Genomic DNA, 16,078 nt, shown 5'->3' on the forward strand with positions numbered 1-16,078 from the left:
ACAGAAGGAGACAGAGAGTGCGATAAACTCTGGGTCACTGAAATTGGTTTAATGGATACCAGAGAAGCCTGCCTTATTATGACTGGACATGAATTGCAGATAGAATTAGAGAAAACGTGCGGGCGGTCTGTTTGAAAGAGAGTATGAATTAACGAGGAATGGAATACACCACAATGGAAAAGTCGAAACATGAACTAGTTGAGTAGAAGAGAATTGATCATTAATCATTCTGCCGAAGCAAGCGTACACCCGCCATTAGTATCTACCTAGTCAACCGTTGCTGGTAACCATCGCTTGCTACGATGTTCTGTTTCTCTCCTGTCTAGATGATATCTCCGCCAAAGCCTCCTCCAAATCCGCCACCATAACCTCCACCAAAGGGATTGTTTCCCCTTCCGCTACCAGGACCAGGGAATCTCGGGTTGCCACCAGGGCCAGTGGGAATCCCAGCGGGCTCCTGGCGGTGCTTGGGGATCGAAACCAGAGGAACCGTCACCTCCTTGCCCGCCAAACAAAGGATCATCGAAAGTAGGATGCATCCCCGAGCCGCCACCAGGACGAGGTAGTCCTCCGCCAATGAACGAGCCACGAAGAGGATCGTGCGGACCAAGACCGGGAGGATTCAAGTCATCGTGTCCGATGTTGTAGGGCGATCTTCCTGGCATTTGAAGACCGCCTCGTGGAGGCCGGTTCATCTCGTACTCATCCTCAAAGCCGGGAGGAGGGAAGTCGCCCACTGGTGCAGGCCGTGGACGAGCCATCTCAGGGAGTGGATTCGCTGGGGGTTGAAGCGGGTGTGGGTGTGGTACAGGATCGCCACGGAACGGACGGTCTGGGTTCTGAGCTTCTTGAGCACGGCGCTCGGAGCGTGCATTAGCTTCGGCTTCAGCTGTCTCGACATAGCCTTCGCTTTGGAGTTTTGGGATGAGCTTTTGAACGATGTTGACCTTGAGGTCATGTAAGATATCTGACCAGATGGATTAGTATGTGATGCCCATCAAAGGGAAGCGAAAGGTCATACCAGCAATAGCTTGCTCAGAGGCGAAGACACCGCGGAGCTTCTCGGGAAGATCACTTCGATCTTCCTGGCCGTCCTTGATGGTGATGCGAAGAGGGAGTTTCCTAGAATCCACAACGTCGCTGATCGACCTCTCAAAACGACGGATGTTGTCATCTCCGACGGCTACTCCTCGAACCTCGACCTTTTTACCCATGCGGTCAATACGGATACTAAAAGTCATAGCTGATTGCTTGTGCTTGTAGACAAAACTGTAAGAACCGAAACCTGAATTCCATTGCGGCGGTAGATGAGGAGCGAGTGACTCGCATTCAGCTGTTCCGTGTGAGCTAAGTCATGATGGTAATGGATGGTACACTCACGTATGTTCTTGTCCTCATCAAAACCTAGGAGCTTGAAGCCGAGAGCAGCGAGATATGAATGGATGAGGAGAGCGATGACTTCGTACGATGAAGCGAGGTCAGATGAATCGTCATTGGGGGGATGCGTTGGTAGAGCATCTGCCATGCCATTTAGAATGGCGGCAACACTGAGAGGTTCTGACATGATGAAGTACGATGGTTTTGATGCCTTTTTTGATGATGTAGTTGATGAGTGGAGTTCAAGTAGATGTAGTAGCTCGCTAAAGATAGTGGAGAAGATGGAGGTTATGAGTTAACGCTGAGGAAGTTTGGGAAGCGGCGTCATGAAATAGTTGCCTCCTCAGCCCTATATGTGGGTCCTTTACTTTGGGTATCGCGGGGCATCGCCAGTGATTCTGGAGAAAAGCCATGTATTGGTGCAGGATTGGTTGCCTAGATAAGGCATTAATGAGGCACTTGAGCTTAATAATCTCAGGCTCGAAGCAGGGTATCATTGAGTGACCTCAACATGGTGTGTGTTACCTCACTCAGAATTCTGCAGGGACTGTATACCGAGGTAGAGATCACTCTCATGACAACACTCACGTGATATCGCGTTCCACTCAACGCGTTCCACCACGTACCATCTCTCAAACCACGAATTTCTACCATCACCACTTCTCCTCTCTATAACCCTCAACTCACCCCCACAATGGAAACAGGCCCTCTGATCCCCGCCTCCCAAGCATCCCATCTCCTCTCCTCATTCACGACCTTCCTAACACTAACCCTCCACACCCTCCTCTACCATCGCGCTCTCTACCCCAAAACAACCTTTCTAACGGCCCGAGCCCTTAATCTCCCCGTCCACCAATCCCGTCATCCTGGTCTCTGCACATGGATAAACGACGCTGTAGCTTCAGTAGCGGCACAGTTACGCAAAGGAACTGTACGTCGTATAGCCATTGCGATGCATGCTGCAAAGACCTTTGATGTGCTGGAGAGATGGGTCTTTGATGTTGATTTGTTTCCTGCTGGGTGGGGTGATAGAGAGGAGGCGACTTACAACCCTGCGTTGGTAGAGGGTGATGATGATGGTGTGGTGAATTGGACGGATGTCAACGAGGCGCTGAGAGGTGCTCTGAGGAGGGTGGCGCAAAAGGCTGAGATGATGCCTGATTTACCTGAAGGGAGCACTTTTACTGTTGCCGTTGAGCTACGTGATGATGCAGACTCACCCATAGGTGTAAGTGTATCGGTTATCAGATGAACTTTGACTGACTGATCTAGCATCCCCAACATTGGATACCATCTCAACCAAATCTTCAACCACCAAACGATACCTCATTAAAACAAGGCTCTTCTCTTGGTGGTCAAAGTACAACCCCTATTCGCTCTGTCCAAGCTGGTCCTTTATTCTTTGAATGCTGGATTGAACAAAGCGCACCCGTAACCTCATGAAATTCACATATTTGATACCCAACTTTGGAACAGATAGATTATCGTCATCATGACGCTTCATAACCTCTAATTCATATTGTATAAACATGACATCAATCCATTATTGATTGTCCCGGCCACCCATTCCCAGACCTGGACCAGTCTGTGCCATGCGACCCTGATCCTACCCCCTATTCCGACAAAGCCCAGAACCCGCCGCGTTATGTACAGCCCGGCCGTGGAAACATGACAAATACCTTGACTCATTACCATCAAAATCATTTTCAAACGCCCAAACAGCCTCCCAGCCAGCCTCCCAGAGGACAGCAGCGCCTACTCCGTCGTCCCCTTCAGCGCCGCGCGGAGACTCACCATCTCGCGCTTCAGTCGCGCGTTCTCCTTCTTCATCCGCGCTGTCTCGTCGCTTTGGTCGCGGAGTCGCATCATGAGCTCTTCCTTCTCATCCTTACCCTTGCCCTTGAGAGCCTTGACTATCTTGCCAAGCTCCCCATTGAACTTCTCATATAGTAACTCGTTCTCTGCCACTGCCTCCTTGTATAGCTGGTCAATCGCTCGCACCTTGGCCTCGGCTGCCTTGACCGTGGTTTCCATATCGCGCTGGATCGCATTTTGCTTGTCTTGTAGTTCCTGAATAGCAGTGGGAATGCGGTCTTCCAACTCCCGAACAGCAGCACTGACTCGTCTCATATCGACAGACTGGGAGCCCGGAGGTCGTGCATTGTTGACGCGTGCCATTTCCTCACCAATTTTGGACAGCTCAGATCTGAGAGAAGCGTCCACGTCGTCGACAGCCTGCTTCTCAGTGTTGAGTCGCTCTCGAAGCTTTTGCGGGGACTGTAAGCGGAGTCTCTGCGTTCCTCGCCTGGTTGGACTTGAGCTTGGACGGGGCGGTGATTCGGATCCTGGAGGCGCTGAGCGGTAGGGGCGCAATGTCGGGATATTAGTTGATGATAGGGTCCTTGAGTGCCTGTGACCTTTGGCTGGTGACGTGCGTCGTGTTGGCTCTTCTGAAAGTTCCATGGGACTGGGCGCCAAAGTATTCGGCGACGTAATTTGCTGAAACGGATCTGGAACATTCTCCTTCTGCTTGGAACCTCTCAACGTCGCTACACCGGGGCTAACAGGTATTCTAGACGGAGATGTCGCCTTGGGGCTCGCGTTGACCTTTTCTGATGTTTCTTTTGCGTCTTGAAGCGGTTGCGGTGATTCACCGTCATCATCGAGTGTAGTCGCTGCCATGAGACTCTTGAGGTCTGATAATGAACTACGCCGCTTCTTCTTGGGCGATCGTGGGAGTGGCTTTTCAGTCTCCGGCTCACCGATTGTCTCCAATAACCTATGAGAGCTGCCAGGTCTTTGCATTTCGTCAAACGCTCCTGCTATGGGCGGACGATCCTTGGAACCTGGGCGTCTCGACAGCTTTTTGGGCAATGTGTTGTCATCGATAGACCTTGAACGGCCTAACGATGCTTTAGATAAGCTGTTTACCTCGCCTGTGGCGGGATTTCTGTGCTTGCTGAGCTGTCGCCATACTGAAGGTCTCTCGTCTCTGCTATTTTGCCGTAACAGATTGTCGAAACCAAATTTGCGGCGCAGCGACGAAGTGTTTGAGGCCAACGAGGGTGTGTACCCCTTGCCACGGATCGCTGAATTGATCGACTCATATGTTGAGTTATCGAGGTTGAAACTGTGATTTAAGCCAGGCTCTTCAAAAATTCGATCGCAGTCTTCCACCAGACGATCGAGAAGGTTGATATAATTAGGAGCTGTTCCATCATAGACGAGCAGCTCTGCAAAAGCAAGTGTTAACGCTCCCCTGTCACCATCGTTGCCACACCCGTCCAGCAGATTGGCCAAGAGCTTGATGAGGGCAGTGAAAGCGCGACGATTCTGTGGCGCCATGTCTCCAAACAAAAAGTTGACGAAGTCCGCAAAGTCTCCAGGCACTCTCTTATTCACCCGCGCCTGGAGCGTATCAAGGGAATGCATTGACATGACAGGGCCAATTTGATCAGCCCAAGCAATGCGAAGGAACTTTTCGAAAGCAACAAATATGACCTCGGTGCCTAGATCGGCGGCGGCGTCAATGTCAAACGGGCTTTCAATCAGTCTGTTATATAGTTCGTTCACAGACAGCTCATCAACCACAGAGCGTTGGAGCAATGTCCGACCAATAATAAGACCCTTGCGGGACTGAAGAGCAGCAACATATGCAGTAAACGTCTGCTCTAGGCGTACTAATGGGTTTTCGGTCCTTGTTTCCTCTTGAGATACACTGTCCTTGCCTCCCCTTATTGAGCTGACAACAGATGCTTGGCTGTTGTTTCGGTGTATTGAAGGCACCTGCTTATGTTTTGAGCCCAAACTTGCTGTGTCGGAGATATGCACAGAGCTGCCTCCCCAGAAACTGGAGAGAAGCTTGACAGGAGAAGAAGCCAAGAACGATTTGGTCTTCTCCGCTCTTGTGTTGAGTAAGAGTCCATGTAGAGTCTTGGAATAATATGAGACGAGAGGTGCCGTCAATTGCATATTGGAGATACTATGCTGTGTGCTTAATAGTTGAATAACTGTTGCTGGTTAGCTCAGGGCTCTAGGGATTATCATGCTGATTCTCACCTCGTCTTGACATCGTGGGGAGGAAGTCTTCCAGAGCAATTTCGTCCTGGAACTGCCTCCCATTCAGCCCAACTGTGAGCATCGATACCTTCTTCATATCGTTCGTGGTCACGTTCACGACAATCTCGACACCGTAATGGCCTACAGGCGCTCCTTTAGTGCCCCTATCATGATCGACGACCACTCGAATCGGGGCAGGCTCCTTTCGGCCCTCGATGAGTTGGTCGGCGCCCTCCTGGAAGATAGCAGCGTGAAGTCCCAGATTGCTATCTGGCATTCGCGCTGATCGTAGAGTCCAGGTTGGGTCTTCTCGCTCTTTTTCCGAGAATCGAGCTTCGACTCTCGCTTTGACCACATCCTCTCCCCACTTGGCGGCTCTGGCTTCGTACATCTCTTGTAAGAGGAAACATCGTGATGTCACGGCCTTGCTGATGCGGTGCTCGCCTGGATGAGCTCCCCTCATTTCTGACGTCGAAGTCATCCAGAATAGTGTGCCATCTACTGCCTCAGTAAATCGCACGTCAGCCATGTCATGCCACCCTGTAAACACGAACTCATATGCCGCTGGACCTCCTGCTGCATTGGTCATAGAAATAAGTAGACCGGCTGCTGAAGGTTTCTCAATCTCACGAAGAAGCTCTCGTCCTGTCATATTCCCGCTCATTTTCTTGAGGATAACCACACAATCTGAAAAGAGTAGGAAGATGCCAGATTTATCCGACTGGTTGAGCAATGGCTGAAAAGGTGGTGCCAACTCAGTGAAATCGGCGGCTGCAATGAGACGTCCTTGTGGTTCAAGATTCAAAGGCCAGGCTTCAACCATATTTCGAAGTCTATTGGCGACATGAGGCTTGTCGGGTAAGGGATCGTCCATCGAGCAGATATTTGTAATGATGTCTCGTGCCTTCAACATGGGTTGTAAGGCGGGGTGTGTCATAGGAATACAACCAACGATCTGATCAATAAGCAAACTATAACGAGGAAGTCTCTGAACAGGCTCGATGAGAATAGAGCGTATCGTCTGCTCGCCAGCCTGAGCTACCCTCTGTTTGAAACTCGATTGCTGGTCGAGGAAAGAGTTGAGTAACGTGGGAAAATGTTGGCTGGCCTTGATATAATCCTGATAGCACTCTGTGAACTTCGGAAACCACTCCAAGAATAACCTGGCGATTTGTAGAGCACCACTTGGGTCTCTTGTCCTGCCCAGTTTGGACCCCATAAAGCTCATCGTAGGTGTTTCCATGTCTTTCAAGGCTTCTTCTTCGGTGTCGTCTATGATCCTCCGCATCTCCTCCATAAAGGCAGAGTTGACCTGAAGGATGCCATCTGCAGAACTGGGGAAGAGCTTCTCCAACTCTTCCTCGGAAGGGCTCAGACTACCAGGAGCTCGCGCTTGAGCGCTCTCTCGAAAATCGGCTGCGACGTGCTTCACCAGCTCCCTCACTTTACCCACATACCGCTCCTCGGTCTCCACCAATTCTGTCAGCTTCATGCGCAATTCCACCTTTTGATCTTTTAGAAACGACTTGCTTCGATTTAAGGCGGTCGGCTTGGAGGGCGCTCTTCGTAAACGACTAGTCGGCAGGAAGACTGGCTCTCCGAATAGCTTTATCAGCGGGGTGTACCCTCCATACTGGCGCAAGGTTGGGTCGAGGATATCGTCTTCGTCGTCGGGCACGTCCTCGAGGTCGGCGGCTTGGAGGGGCACGATAGCGCCTGGTGGGAGAACAAAGTCGAGGTCGACATTGCTGATATGTTGTGTCTGCAGAGCATCTTGTAACGTCTCGATGATGTCGGCTGTGTGGTCGCTCTGGACCATGTCCTTAACAATCTCGGCAGCATGTTGCTCGCTGAACAGAGTAGGTGCACTGCCTGGACGTCGACCTCGCGTAGGGTATAGGTTCTTGAGGTATGTTTTTACGCCATCGGGCAGCTCTGTGAAGTACTTGAAGAGGGCAAAGGCGAGAGCGCGGTAGACCTCATCGCCCTGAAACTCGCGGGGTAAATGGTGGACGACGCCGTAGAATGGAGAATTGGGCGAGATTGTGATTCGAGGGAAGCTCTGGAAGCCGGCGGGGGTGAAGACGTGGACTTGGACTCGAGAACTGTTGAGGGTGTAGTTTGCGGTAGTCGAGGGCCCATGGAAGAGTAGCAGAGGAAGATGGCCTAGCAACGGATCTGCGGCGTGGTATAGAGTGACATTGTCAGACGACAGCGCCAACTCCTCGGTAACGCGAACCATGGCGCGGTGTCAGAATTAAATCCGTTGGTCAAGAAGGGACCCGATGTGTGTTGACGTCGATGTTGACTTGACTTGACGGGCGGTGGTCTCCAAGTTGGGCCGCAGATGGACAGCGATTCGACGAGAAGCGATGAACCAATGGCCCAGCCCAAGATAGACTCAAGCCTAACTAAAGTACAGAGACGAGAGAGACCTTTTGGATATGAACGAGTCGCCTCCTCCCTCGTCACGGACACAGAGATTCGCGCATGCGGGCAAACTCGATCTAGTTTTCGTGGGGGGTCGTTAAGAAGAAAAAAAAAATGGTCTAGGATTAGAAAATGTGACAAGGCAAGGCAAGACAACCTAAGCAAAGACAAAGACGAGGGTTTAGTTTTGGAGGTTTGAGCTTTGGCCGTAGTCGGGCGGGAGCTGGGAGTCAACAAAGGCCCAGAATCGGGAGCGGGAACACAAGCGAACAAGTGGGTCCCATCGGTTTCGAAAGTAAACACACCAACCTAAGGTAACTGCGCTGGGCCCAGCTGGAGCCCAAAAACCCACTAAAATTTACAGGTCAGGTCCCTACAGCACGATACGATACGATCGTGCGTCACACAGATTCACTTTTGATGTTGCATTCAACCAACAGTTGATCAACAACAACACGCGATAGCAACAACAAACATTGTTACTGAATCAGATTGTATCATTGTTGTTATTCACGGCTGCAGCTGGTATGACACTAATAAGTACCCAAGTTAGTAATCTCTTGCTCTTGGTACCTTTATATATTTTGTGTCCCAAATGCACTCGGTGGCCTGGACAACAAAAAACCTAATCTCGACAACAGCGGTCAAACACAAATTCAATGCTGACCATGCCCTGGGCGGGGATCAGCGGGAGCTCCCTTGCCAAATTCCAAGGCATTGACCGCTAAACTTGGAGAAGAGGGCCCCGCCAATATAAACCTGAAGTCTCCATAGACCACGTCTGACGCGTTCAGCTATTTCCGACAACAGACAGGCCTTTGTACATATATGATTGCCAAGGAATATAAGTTCACTGTAAATGAACTATGATATACGAATATGGAATGTCCATTTCTGATTCTGCTTCATGCAACAACTAAATCTACGGGTGCAGGTGGCAGGTGGCTATTCTGCCGACTCTCCCTTAAAAGCCCGAATAACCTCTTCGGCTCCCCGTATCCCACTCCTCACCGCACCGTCCATATACCCCTTCCAGACCAACGAAGTCTCAGTACCTACAAAATGCAGTCTCCCAACCACCTCACGCAATGCCTTCCCACTATCACTCGTCAACGTTCCCGGCATCATCACCGGTGACGGACAACCCCAAATCCAGGGCTGCTTGATCCACTCCTGCAAGATGATATTGACAGGTTCGGGTGCCTTTACACCGACACCACTGAAGACTCCGTTGAACTGCTCGAGCACGATTCTTCGTTTCTCTGTATATGACCACTTGGACCAGTCTCTGCCTCTGTCACCCACGACAAAGCAGGTGATGCTGTACTGTCCATCTTCTGGTGAGCATGTATCTCGTGAGAAGTGAATCGGCCCTGTCTCGCATTCTATGATGCCGCTGAAACCAGCGTCACGCCACCACGGCTTGTCAAAGACAAAGATGGCTTTAGACGTACAGCCTAGTGCAGTGCTTTCACCTAGTGTCTTTTTGCTATCTGGTAGCGGCGGCTCGAAATTGATAGAAGGGTAGAGACACGTGGGAACTGAGACAATGACTCTCTTGGCTCGGAAGTTCTGCTTAGGGTTGGCTGTTTCGATCAAGACACCATCAGAGCCTTGTTTGATTGTCTTGACGGGGCTGCGAAGTCTCACAGCCGTCTCTGGGAGCTTTGCTGCTAGACGCATCGAAAAGGTCTGGTTGCCTGTTTCTTGTCAGCTAGAGGCTCACTTCATGGAATGGTTAAGGTACTAGCCCTGTCTGTTGCGCAGATATTGCCCCCCGTCCTTCTTGTCAGAAGCCATATTATCCAAGCCCGTACCGCTGCGGATATAATCGACCATGAACAAGGCGCTGACTTCATCTGGCCCAACACCCAAGAGAGGACTCGTAGCCGAATCAGCAACAGCAGGACCAAGTTCAGGACCCAGGAACTTCACACTGAGTTGATTGAACGTCATAGAGTCCAGCATCTCAGCTTCGGGATGAGCTGAAGGGTTCTCTGGGTCAATCTCGTCAACCCACTTGTTCAGCTTTTCAAGGAGTCTCTGAACAATATCAGCTGCATCTGGAGGTACAGGCATTCCGGTACCATGTTTTATCTTGGTAACGCCGCCATTTACCTCCTGATACAGATTGTAACCAGTGGCTCTCTGCTCGATCAGATCAAATCCAAACTCTTGCGCAAGTTTGTATATCTCGCTTTGGTTCGTATCATTGAGCCAAGCGGCGCCCAAATCGACCTTACCTCCCAGGTGAGAGGCATCGACGCTCAGAGTCTTGCCGCCGACTCTGTCGCCGGCTTCGAGAACGATAACAGAATGACCAGCTTCATGTACATCGACAGCGGCGCGAAGACCAGAAAGGCCTGCGCCGACGACGACAACGTCGACTTTCTCAGGTTTGTGTGAATTAGTAATCGTCATTTTAAGATGAATGGCAAAGTAAAGAGGAAAAGAGCAAAGCTGCTACTCTGACATATTTATACGCTACACAGCAAGGGGGCCAAATCCTTCTTGAAGCTATAATCTGACATGACTGAAACAGGTTGGTAGTTGTACACATTCCTTTTAGGTCTGAGCATCTTACTCATTGTCGTACTGTTTGTGAGAGTGAGATTTGCTCATTGATCGACCCTGATGAGGGGAGAAAGGCAGCAAAAGCAATTTAAGCTTCTTTTATCTCACGCTTGAAGCGATGAACCCGCGCTTTTGTAGTATATATTCCCTTTTAGATTTATGATCCGTTACGCGTTTTAATTTATGACAATTCTTTCCAAGAGCGCTCAATTCCGGCTTTTCGTCCCTCATGATAGAGGGGCGCCCGAGATAAGATGTTCTGACAGATTATCCTTCAACATAGGTAAGCGTATGTCTGTACCTGGCAATCTGATTATATCCTGACTCACATTTATTCGGAGTCGTCATAAAATCAATTATATACCCGTATATCACTCTTTTTGGCAAAGTTTGCCTCTTAAGCCCATCAGTGTAATTCATTTATCTCAGCCTCCAAACTCCAACGGGAGATCTTCACGTGGACCCAATGCCCACTTCACTCTTAGCGCGTCATGATACACCCCTCCTCTCTCCTACACCAAACAGTCTCCCTTTCAACCAACACAATCACTAGAAACAAACTATCATCACAATGTCAAGCCAATCAGGCGGTATCACAGTCCAGTACAACCCTTCCCCAACAAACTACCGCCTCATCGAACTCCCTCCGGACCTATTATCTCTTCTCGAATCCGACGATGCACCCGTGTAAGTCAACCCCTACATTCACTCTCTTACAAGTATTATACTCATCTTAGTCAGATTGACCATGGAGTCCTCTGATTCGTCGGCTGTTATCAAAACGCCTACAAAGACGTATGCTCTTCGTCAGAAGAACACTTCGAATGCTCTCATGCTCCTCTCACCTACGCCTTTGCCTGCATCGTCAGATGGACCCCTCGAGCAGGGTGTCTCTATCATTTCGACCATCAAGGAGACTGTGGAGCTAGATACTGTTCCTGATGTGTCTGCTGGCACTACGAAAGGATTTGGTGGCGGTAAGGGGAAGTGGCATGAGCGATTTGGGAGAAACAGGTAGTAGGCTGTATATGAATATTATGATACGCTTTGATTACCTCAAGAATAGGCAATGCGGAATATGAGTCAAGGTATTGTCTTCCTACCATTACAGCATACAAAGCCCGTCACTTGCCAATCAAGAGGTAGGAAGTATCTCATTAAAAGAAATTAACGCCGTCTAATAACATGACGAAGACCCCAGTTTCGCAGTCCATGAAGGAGATGATGCTATTCCACAAAATACATGCAACACCCTACTGAATCCATAACTTTGCTCCCATTTATCTGGCCTTCAGGCTTCTTGCACCACTTGCTAGAGAGTACGTGGTGGTCACATTGGCTGTGTTGCTCTTGATCCCCTGCACAGTCGAGTTTCTAAAAGGGCACCTGTCTGTCCTCTCAACTGAACCCTTTCTCTCATTAAGCCCAGTCATCGCTACCCTGGGCCACGCCAATTCTCCATTGGGTCAGGTTGCCCCATCATGTAAAATGGTTCAAAGTTTGCCAGTCCTTGAAAGTTTAGCCCTGGCATCGCTGGGCCCGGATCTCCTGGTGCCACTGGGAACGCTCCAGCCTGGGGCTGTTGTTGTGCTTGTATTGGTATTCCTGCCATGTGTTGTGCTTGCGGTACCGGTGGAGGTCCAAGTGGTGGTGGTACTCTATTACCAAGGCGAGCAACTGCATTCTTGAGGCGACGTCGGATCCCTATATGTGCCTGATCATGGACTTGGTTCTGCAGGCGTTCCAATGCAAGAGGAATTTGGGGTTCCCCTGGTCGCCGCCGAGCATTGTGAATGGCATGGGCATCGTGGAGTTGCTGGGCGTAGGCTTGGGCGTGGTCATGGGCTCGGGCATGAGCTTCCTGGTGCCTCAATAAAGCATCGAGATCTTCTTGACGAAAATGGTATGGGTTGTGTGCCGGTCCATGCTGTGCCTGTGGCTGCTGTGGTGGAGCATCGAAAAACGGCCTTTGTCCTTCAAGCGGCAGAACCGGCGGCATAGGCATGAAGTTGACTCGATCCCTAAATCTCTGTCCAAGCTTGTTTTTCCGCCGCATATCGTCCGTCTTGACCCTTTCAGACATGTTGAAATCCAGAAGTTCGGGCGCTGATGCAAGTTCTGGATTCTCCTCCAAAACCTTCTGCTTAGCTGCCTTTTCAGCCGCATTGACTTCGTTTTCGTGACGCTCTTCAGCACTCTCGAATAAGGGACAGTTGCCTTGCTTGCCACCTCGCCTCTCATCGTTGAAATGATCATAGTCACAAGACTTGGAACAGACGTAGCACTGAACGTTACCACAGCCTTTGCGGGTGCAAGTCATCTTGTTGCAGCCTTCTTCCTTGATAAAAGGGGTGTCGCCTACCAAGACATAAGCAGTCAGTATAAGAACGAAAGAAGCCTGAATGGACGTCATACACTTGTTGCATTTGCGGATGAGGGCTCTCGACATAGCCTCTTCTACCTCCCGCCGCAGGTCGACACCTCTTTCGATGGCTGCCTCCTGACAGGTTTTCGGTATGTGTGTTTCGTAGTTACAAAGCCGGCAACTCGTGATTTTGCAGTCGTCGTTTCGGCACCGGAATTCTCTGTCGACGTCAACTGGCGGGTACTCCTCTGCATAGTGACAAAAGGGGCACTTGGCGAGGCCGGGTAGTGCAGCCATGCGCAGATTGGCCTCTTGTTCAATTCGATCGATTGCCGCAGTCAGTTTCTTATTCAAGAACTTCTGGCGCTCGCTATAAGAGAACCCAGCCGTACACCCAATCATGGACATGCATTCAAGTTCGTACTTTGAAAGGCCAATTTGTGTCTCTGCGTGTCGGCGGGCGCAGTTGATACAGAAAGGCTAAAAGGGAGTTAGCCAGAGTTTTCTTGCTAACACAGAGCAACCCATGACATTTCCCAAATTTACAGAAGCCTTTTTAAATATAGTATAGTTGAAATGGGGAACACTTACGTGAGGATCATCGCCTTGACAATAGACGAGTCTGTTCCACGGAGTATCGATAAAGCAACACCCGCACTCAGTTACTTCTCCTCTTGCATCTGCCGACTCAAGGTTCATCCTTTCGGCCTCCTCGGCCAATGCTTCTGATCGACGCTTTTCAACTGCATCCCACTGCAGTAATCGAGCAGCCTCGAGTTCCTTCATCAATTCTTTCTCCCAGTCGTTGGAGCAGGTTTGTATGGACGCGTCGATCCTCTCTTTTCTGTATCGCTGTACCGGCACTGAGGGTGTCTTCTTCAATTTCCAAGGCAATGGGTGATGGTCGCTTGCCTGATTGATGGCAGTATTGATGGCAATAAATGTTGGGAAAAGGCGATTTCCGTTGTCAGAAAGGGTTTGTTGAATGACCTTGACTGGTACCAGTGGGAAATCTCCTGCGATCATTTGCTTGCTGTGTTAAAGTTAACAGGATAGCTCTCAACCCTAATCTCGGTCATGCTGGCACGAAGCTCTAACACCAAAAGCCACCCACCTAATCATGGATGATATGCGGTCGAAAGGGGAGATAAACTTACATAGTGGCCATTTGGGTACTCTTCGGAGCAATGACTTGTCCTTCAAGGTTACTGTATTTGCGCTTTGCTTCAGAGAGTCTATTCTGTAGTTTCTCGACTTCGTCTTCGTCATCTTGTCCCTCGGTTGTGCGCTTCCTCTTGCCGATGGCCTGTTTCGATCGCTTTGCCTTTTGATATACTTGCCCAGACTCTTGGAGATCGAGGAGATGATTGATCACTTCATGGGGGACGAATGAGAGAGGCCCAGCAATTGTCTGGACATAATCGAGACAGATGTCGGGAAATAGAGCAGTAACTTCTTGTATGCAAGTATCTTGTAGAGGCGGAGATGATTCTTCTGTCTCGCTTTCGGGATCCTCCATCCTCGTGATGGTGAAGTTCTTTGGCTCTTTGTTCACAAGCAAAAGTTGAAGCCTAGGTTTGAAGGCCTAGGTTTGATTATAACGGTTAGAAATGATATGAAGACAGAGGATTCATAGTCTCGAAGAGCCCTGCTTTTTGTTTATGCTCTGGCGGTGGATCGATCTGTATCACTTCCATTCCGCGAGCTTGTGAATGATGTTGCCGCCAGCTGACACTGCTCGAGCAGATGTCCTTCACAAATAAATGCTCTGGCAGGTGCAAAGGCATATGTAGTAAAGAGAAGATGCAGTGGCAGTGGGGGACAGAAGGAGTTAATTGCGACAGTGATTCAACACTTGCAAGGACTGTCACATAAGTATAGTACTAAAGATGTTGGCGTCGCACCTTCGCACCAACCCTTCACTTTCACTCCGAGACGATGGCCTCTTCCACTTTTCACGGCTCATCCGAAATAATTTCGTGCGCAAAGGCAAATGAGAATCAAGGTTCGCCGTGAAGAGGTGACTGAAAGACAAGGGCGGCGTCTACGGTGATAATGACGCCACGGCTAAACACGAAAGCTTATGTCCATGATTGTAAGTGGCACTCTTCTCTGGCGATGAAAGGATTCTGAGTAAGGTGTACGAGAAGCCAGCCCGCGACTTTGCGGCGTGAGGAAATTTTTGACTTGTTGTTTGTTTGCTCAAGAACATGAATGAGATAGAAGAACCTCGATATTCTTACCTGCGACAAAGATACTGATTCTGTAGGTATTTCGGTGAATACTCAGCACAGTGGAAGTTGTGCTTAAGCTGCTCGATCGTATTTCGATTCGCTATAAGTGAATGATCGAGGCCGTATCGTGATGTTGAGATTGATTAATTCGACGTCGGTTGAAAATGGTCGCTCGAGTGATGGATGAATTTAGAGAATAGAAGAGAAGAGAAGGTTAAGAGGCGTTTGGGTTTCTCGCTTATAATAGACGGGAAGAGAGAGAATGAATGACCAGCTCCTTCTATCCCTTCTTTGTGCTTTATTCTAAGACTCCATCGGAAAATGGATGAAAAGCGATTAATCGATTGCTCAATGATCGCACTATCGCAGTTTGAAGCTGCCTCGTTTCAAACCCCCGCTCGCTTCAATAGAGTAGAGGTTCGCAGACAATGAAATGGAAGATGAAAATAGGAAATAGGAACTATGTAAGGGGAGAGAAGAAGTTGAAGAATAGAGAGTTAGAGGGAGGCGCAATATGCCAGAGGAAGTGATATGTTCAAGGATTAATTCATCAACCATGGGGTCCAAGATTCATAATGTTGGTATAGCTTCATGAGAAAGTAGGTAGACGCTCACGAGATGCGGAGTAAGAGTCAGACGAGATGGGAGCTGAGCGAGCGAGCGAGCGAGTGACGACAAAACCAAGATATAGGATAGAGGCTACAACACTCTTTGATTGGAGTTTACGAATTCGACAGAGACATGCAGGAGAAGAGTCAGTCTTGGTGATGGAGTAATTCAAGGGACAAAGAAGCCCAAGTTCAGAAAAGATGACGGGCGAGGCCTTGGGTCTCGTGATGGATGGATGGATGCAATGTATTGGTTTGTAGGTTGGTAAATTCATAAGCTGTCGCACTTGGGTATGATACGATGCGACATACAATTTCAATGAATGGTAGCATTAATCGTCTAGCCTGCACCTAGAGCTTGCCTTAGGTTGCTTTGCCTTAGTACAACAGAGCAAAGCAACGACGGCGTTTGTGGCGTATAAGGTTTCTTC

At 49.5% G+C, this 16,078-nt stretch overlaps 6 protein-coding genes across 10 annotated transcripts; 2 read left to right on the forward strand and 4 right to left on the reverse strand.

The window, feature by feature from the left end:
* Positions 1–398: 398 nt before the first annotated feature.
* FOXG_08432 (uncharacterized protein) lies at positions 399–1,564 on the reverse strand (the record flags this gene model as incomplete). Its single annotated transcript, XM_018387363.1, has 3 exons — positions 399–967; positions 1,022–1,333; positions 1,381–1,564. The coding sequence occupies 3 exons, from the start codon at positions 1,562–1,564 to the stop codon at positions 399–401; spliced, it is 1,065 nt and encodes a 354-aa protein (XP_018245209.1).
* A 456-nt stretch (positions 1,565–2,020) lies between these two features.
* FOXG_08433 (mitotic spindle assembly checkpoint protein MAD2) lies at positions 2,021–2,820 on the forward strand (the record flags this gene model as incomplete). Its single annotated transcript, XM_018387364.1, has 2 exons — positions 2,021–2,605; positions 2,650–2,820. The coding sequence occupies exons 1-2, from the start codon at positions 2,072–2,074 to the stop codon at positions 2,818–2,820; spliced, it is 705 nt and encodes a 234-aa protein (XP_018245210.1). The 5' UTR covers positions 2,021–2,071.
* A 312-nt stretch (positions 2,821–3,132) lies between these two features.
* FOXG_08434 (uncharacterized protein) lies at positions 3,133–7,678 on the reverse strand (the record flags this gene model as incomplete). The annotated part of the gene is made up of 2 exons (XM_018387365.1): positions 3,133–5,387; positions 5,437–7,678. 2 exons carry the CDS (start codon positions 7,676–7,678, stop codon positions 3,133–3,135), a joined length of 4,497 nt encoding a protein of 1,498 aa, XP_018245211.1.
* An 848-nt stretch (positions 7,679–8,526) lies between these two features.
* On the reverse strand, positions 8,527–10,395 carry FOXG_08435 (uncharacterized protein). The gene is made up of 2 exons (XM_018387366.1): positions 9,618–10,395; positions 8,527–9,566 (listed from the first exon to the last, which is right to left on the reverse strand). The coding sequence occupies exons 1-2, from the start codon at positions 10,285–10,287 to the stop codon at positions 8,812–8,814; spliced, it is 1,425 nt and encodes a 474-aa protein (XP_018245212.1). The 5' UTR covers positions 10,288–10,395; the 3' UTR covers positions 8,527–8,811.
* Positions 10,396–10,766: 371 nt separating this feature from the next.
* FOXG_08436 (uncharacterized protein) lies at positions 10,767–12,796 on the forward strand. The gene is made up of 2 exons (XM_018387367.1): positions 10,767–11,127; positions 11,182–12,796. The coding sequence occupies exons 1-2, from the start codon at positions 11,012–11,014 to the stop codon at positions 11,456–11,458; spliced, it is 393 nt and encodes a 130-aa protein (XP_018245213.1). The 5' UTR covers positions 10,767–11,011; the 3' UTR covers positions 11,459–12,796.
* FOXG_08437 (uncharacterized protein) lies at positions 11,441–15,985 on the reverse strand. Of its 5 annotated transcripts, none has more exons than XM_018387369.1 (5): positions 15,049–15,985; positions 13,963–14,390; positions 13,397–13,838; positions 12,856–13,285; positions 11,441–12,798 (listed from the first exon to the last, which is right to left on the reverse strand). In XM_018387369.1, the coding sequence occupies exons 2-5, from the start codon at positions 14,322–14,324 to the stop codon at positions 11,876–11,878; spliced, it is 2,157 nt and encodes a 718-aa protein (XP_018245215.1). In that variant the 5' UTR covers positions 14,325–14,390; positions 15,049–15,985; the 3' UTR covers positions 11,441–11,875. The 5 variants fall into 5 exon arrangements, with proteins under 5 accessions (XP_018245215.1, XP_018245214.1, XP_018245217.1 ...); XM_018387371.1 differs by having other exon boundaries at positions 11,444–12,798; positions 13,920–14,390; positions 15,049–15,983; XM_018387368.1 differs by having other exon boundaries at positions 13,963–15,983.
* Between the last annotated feature and the right edge of the window lie 93 nt (positions 15,986–16,078).

This window comes from Fusarium oxysporum, chromosome 2 (genome assembly GCF_000149955.1).
Source record: "Fusarium oxysporum f. sp. lycopersici 4287 chromosome 2, whole genome shotgun sequence".
Classification (NCBI taxonomy): domain Eukaryota; kingdom Fungi; phylum Ascomycota; class Sordariomycetes; order Hypocreales; family Nectriaceae; genus Fusarium; species Fusarium oxysporum.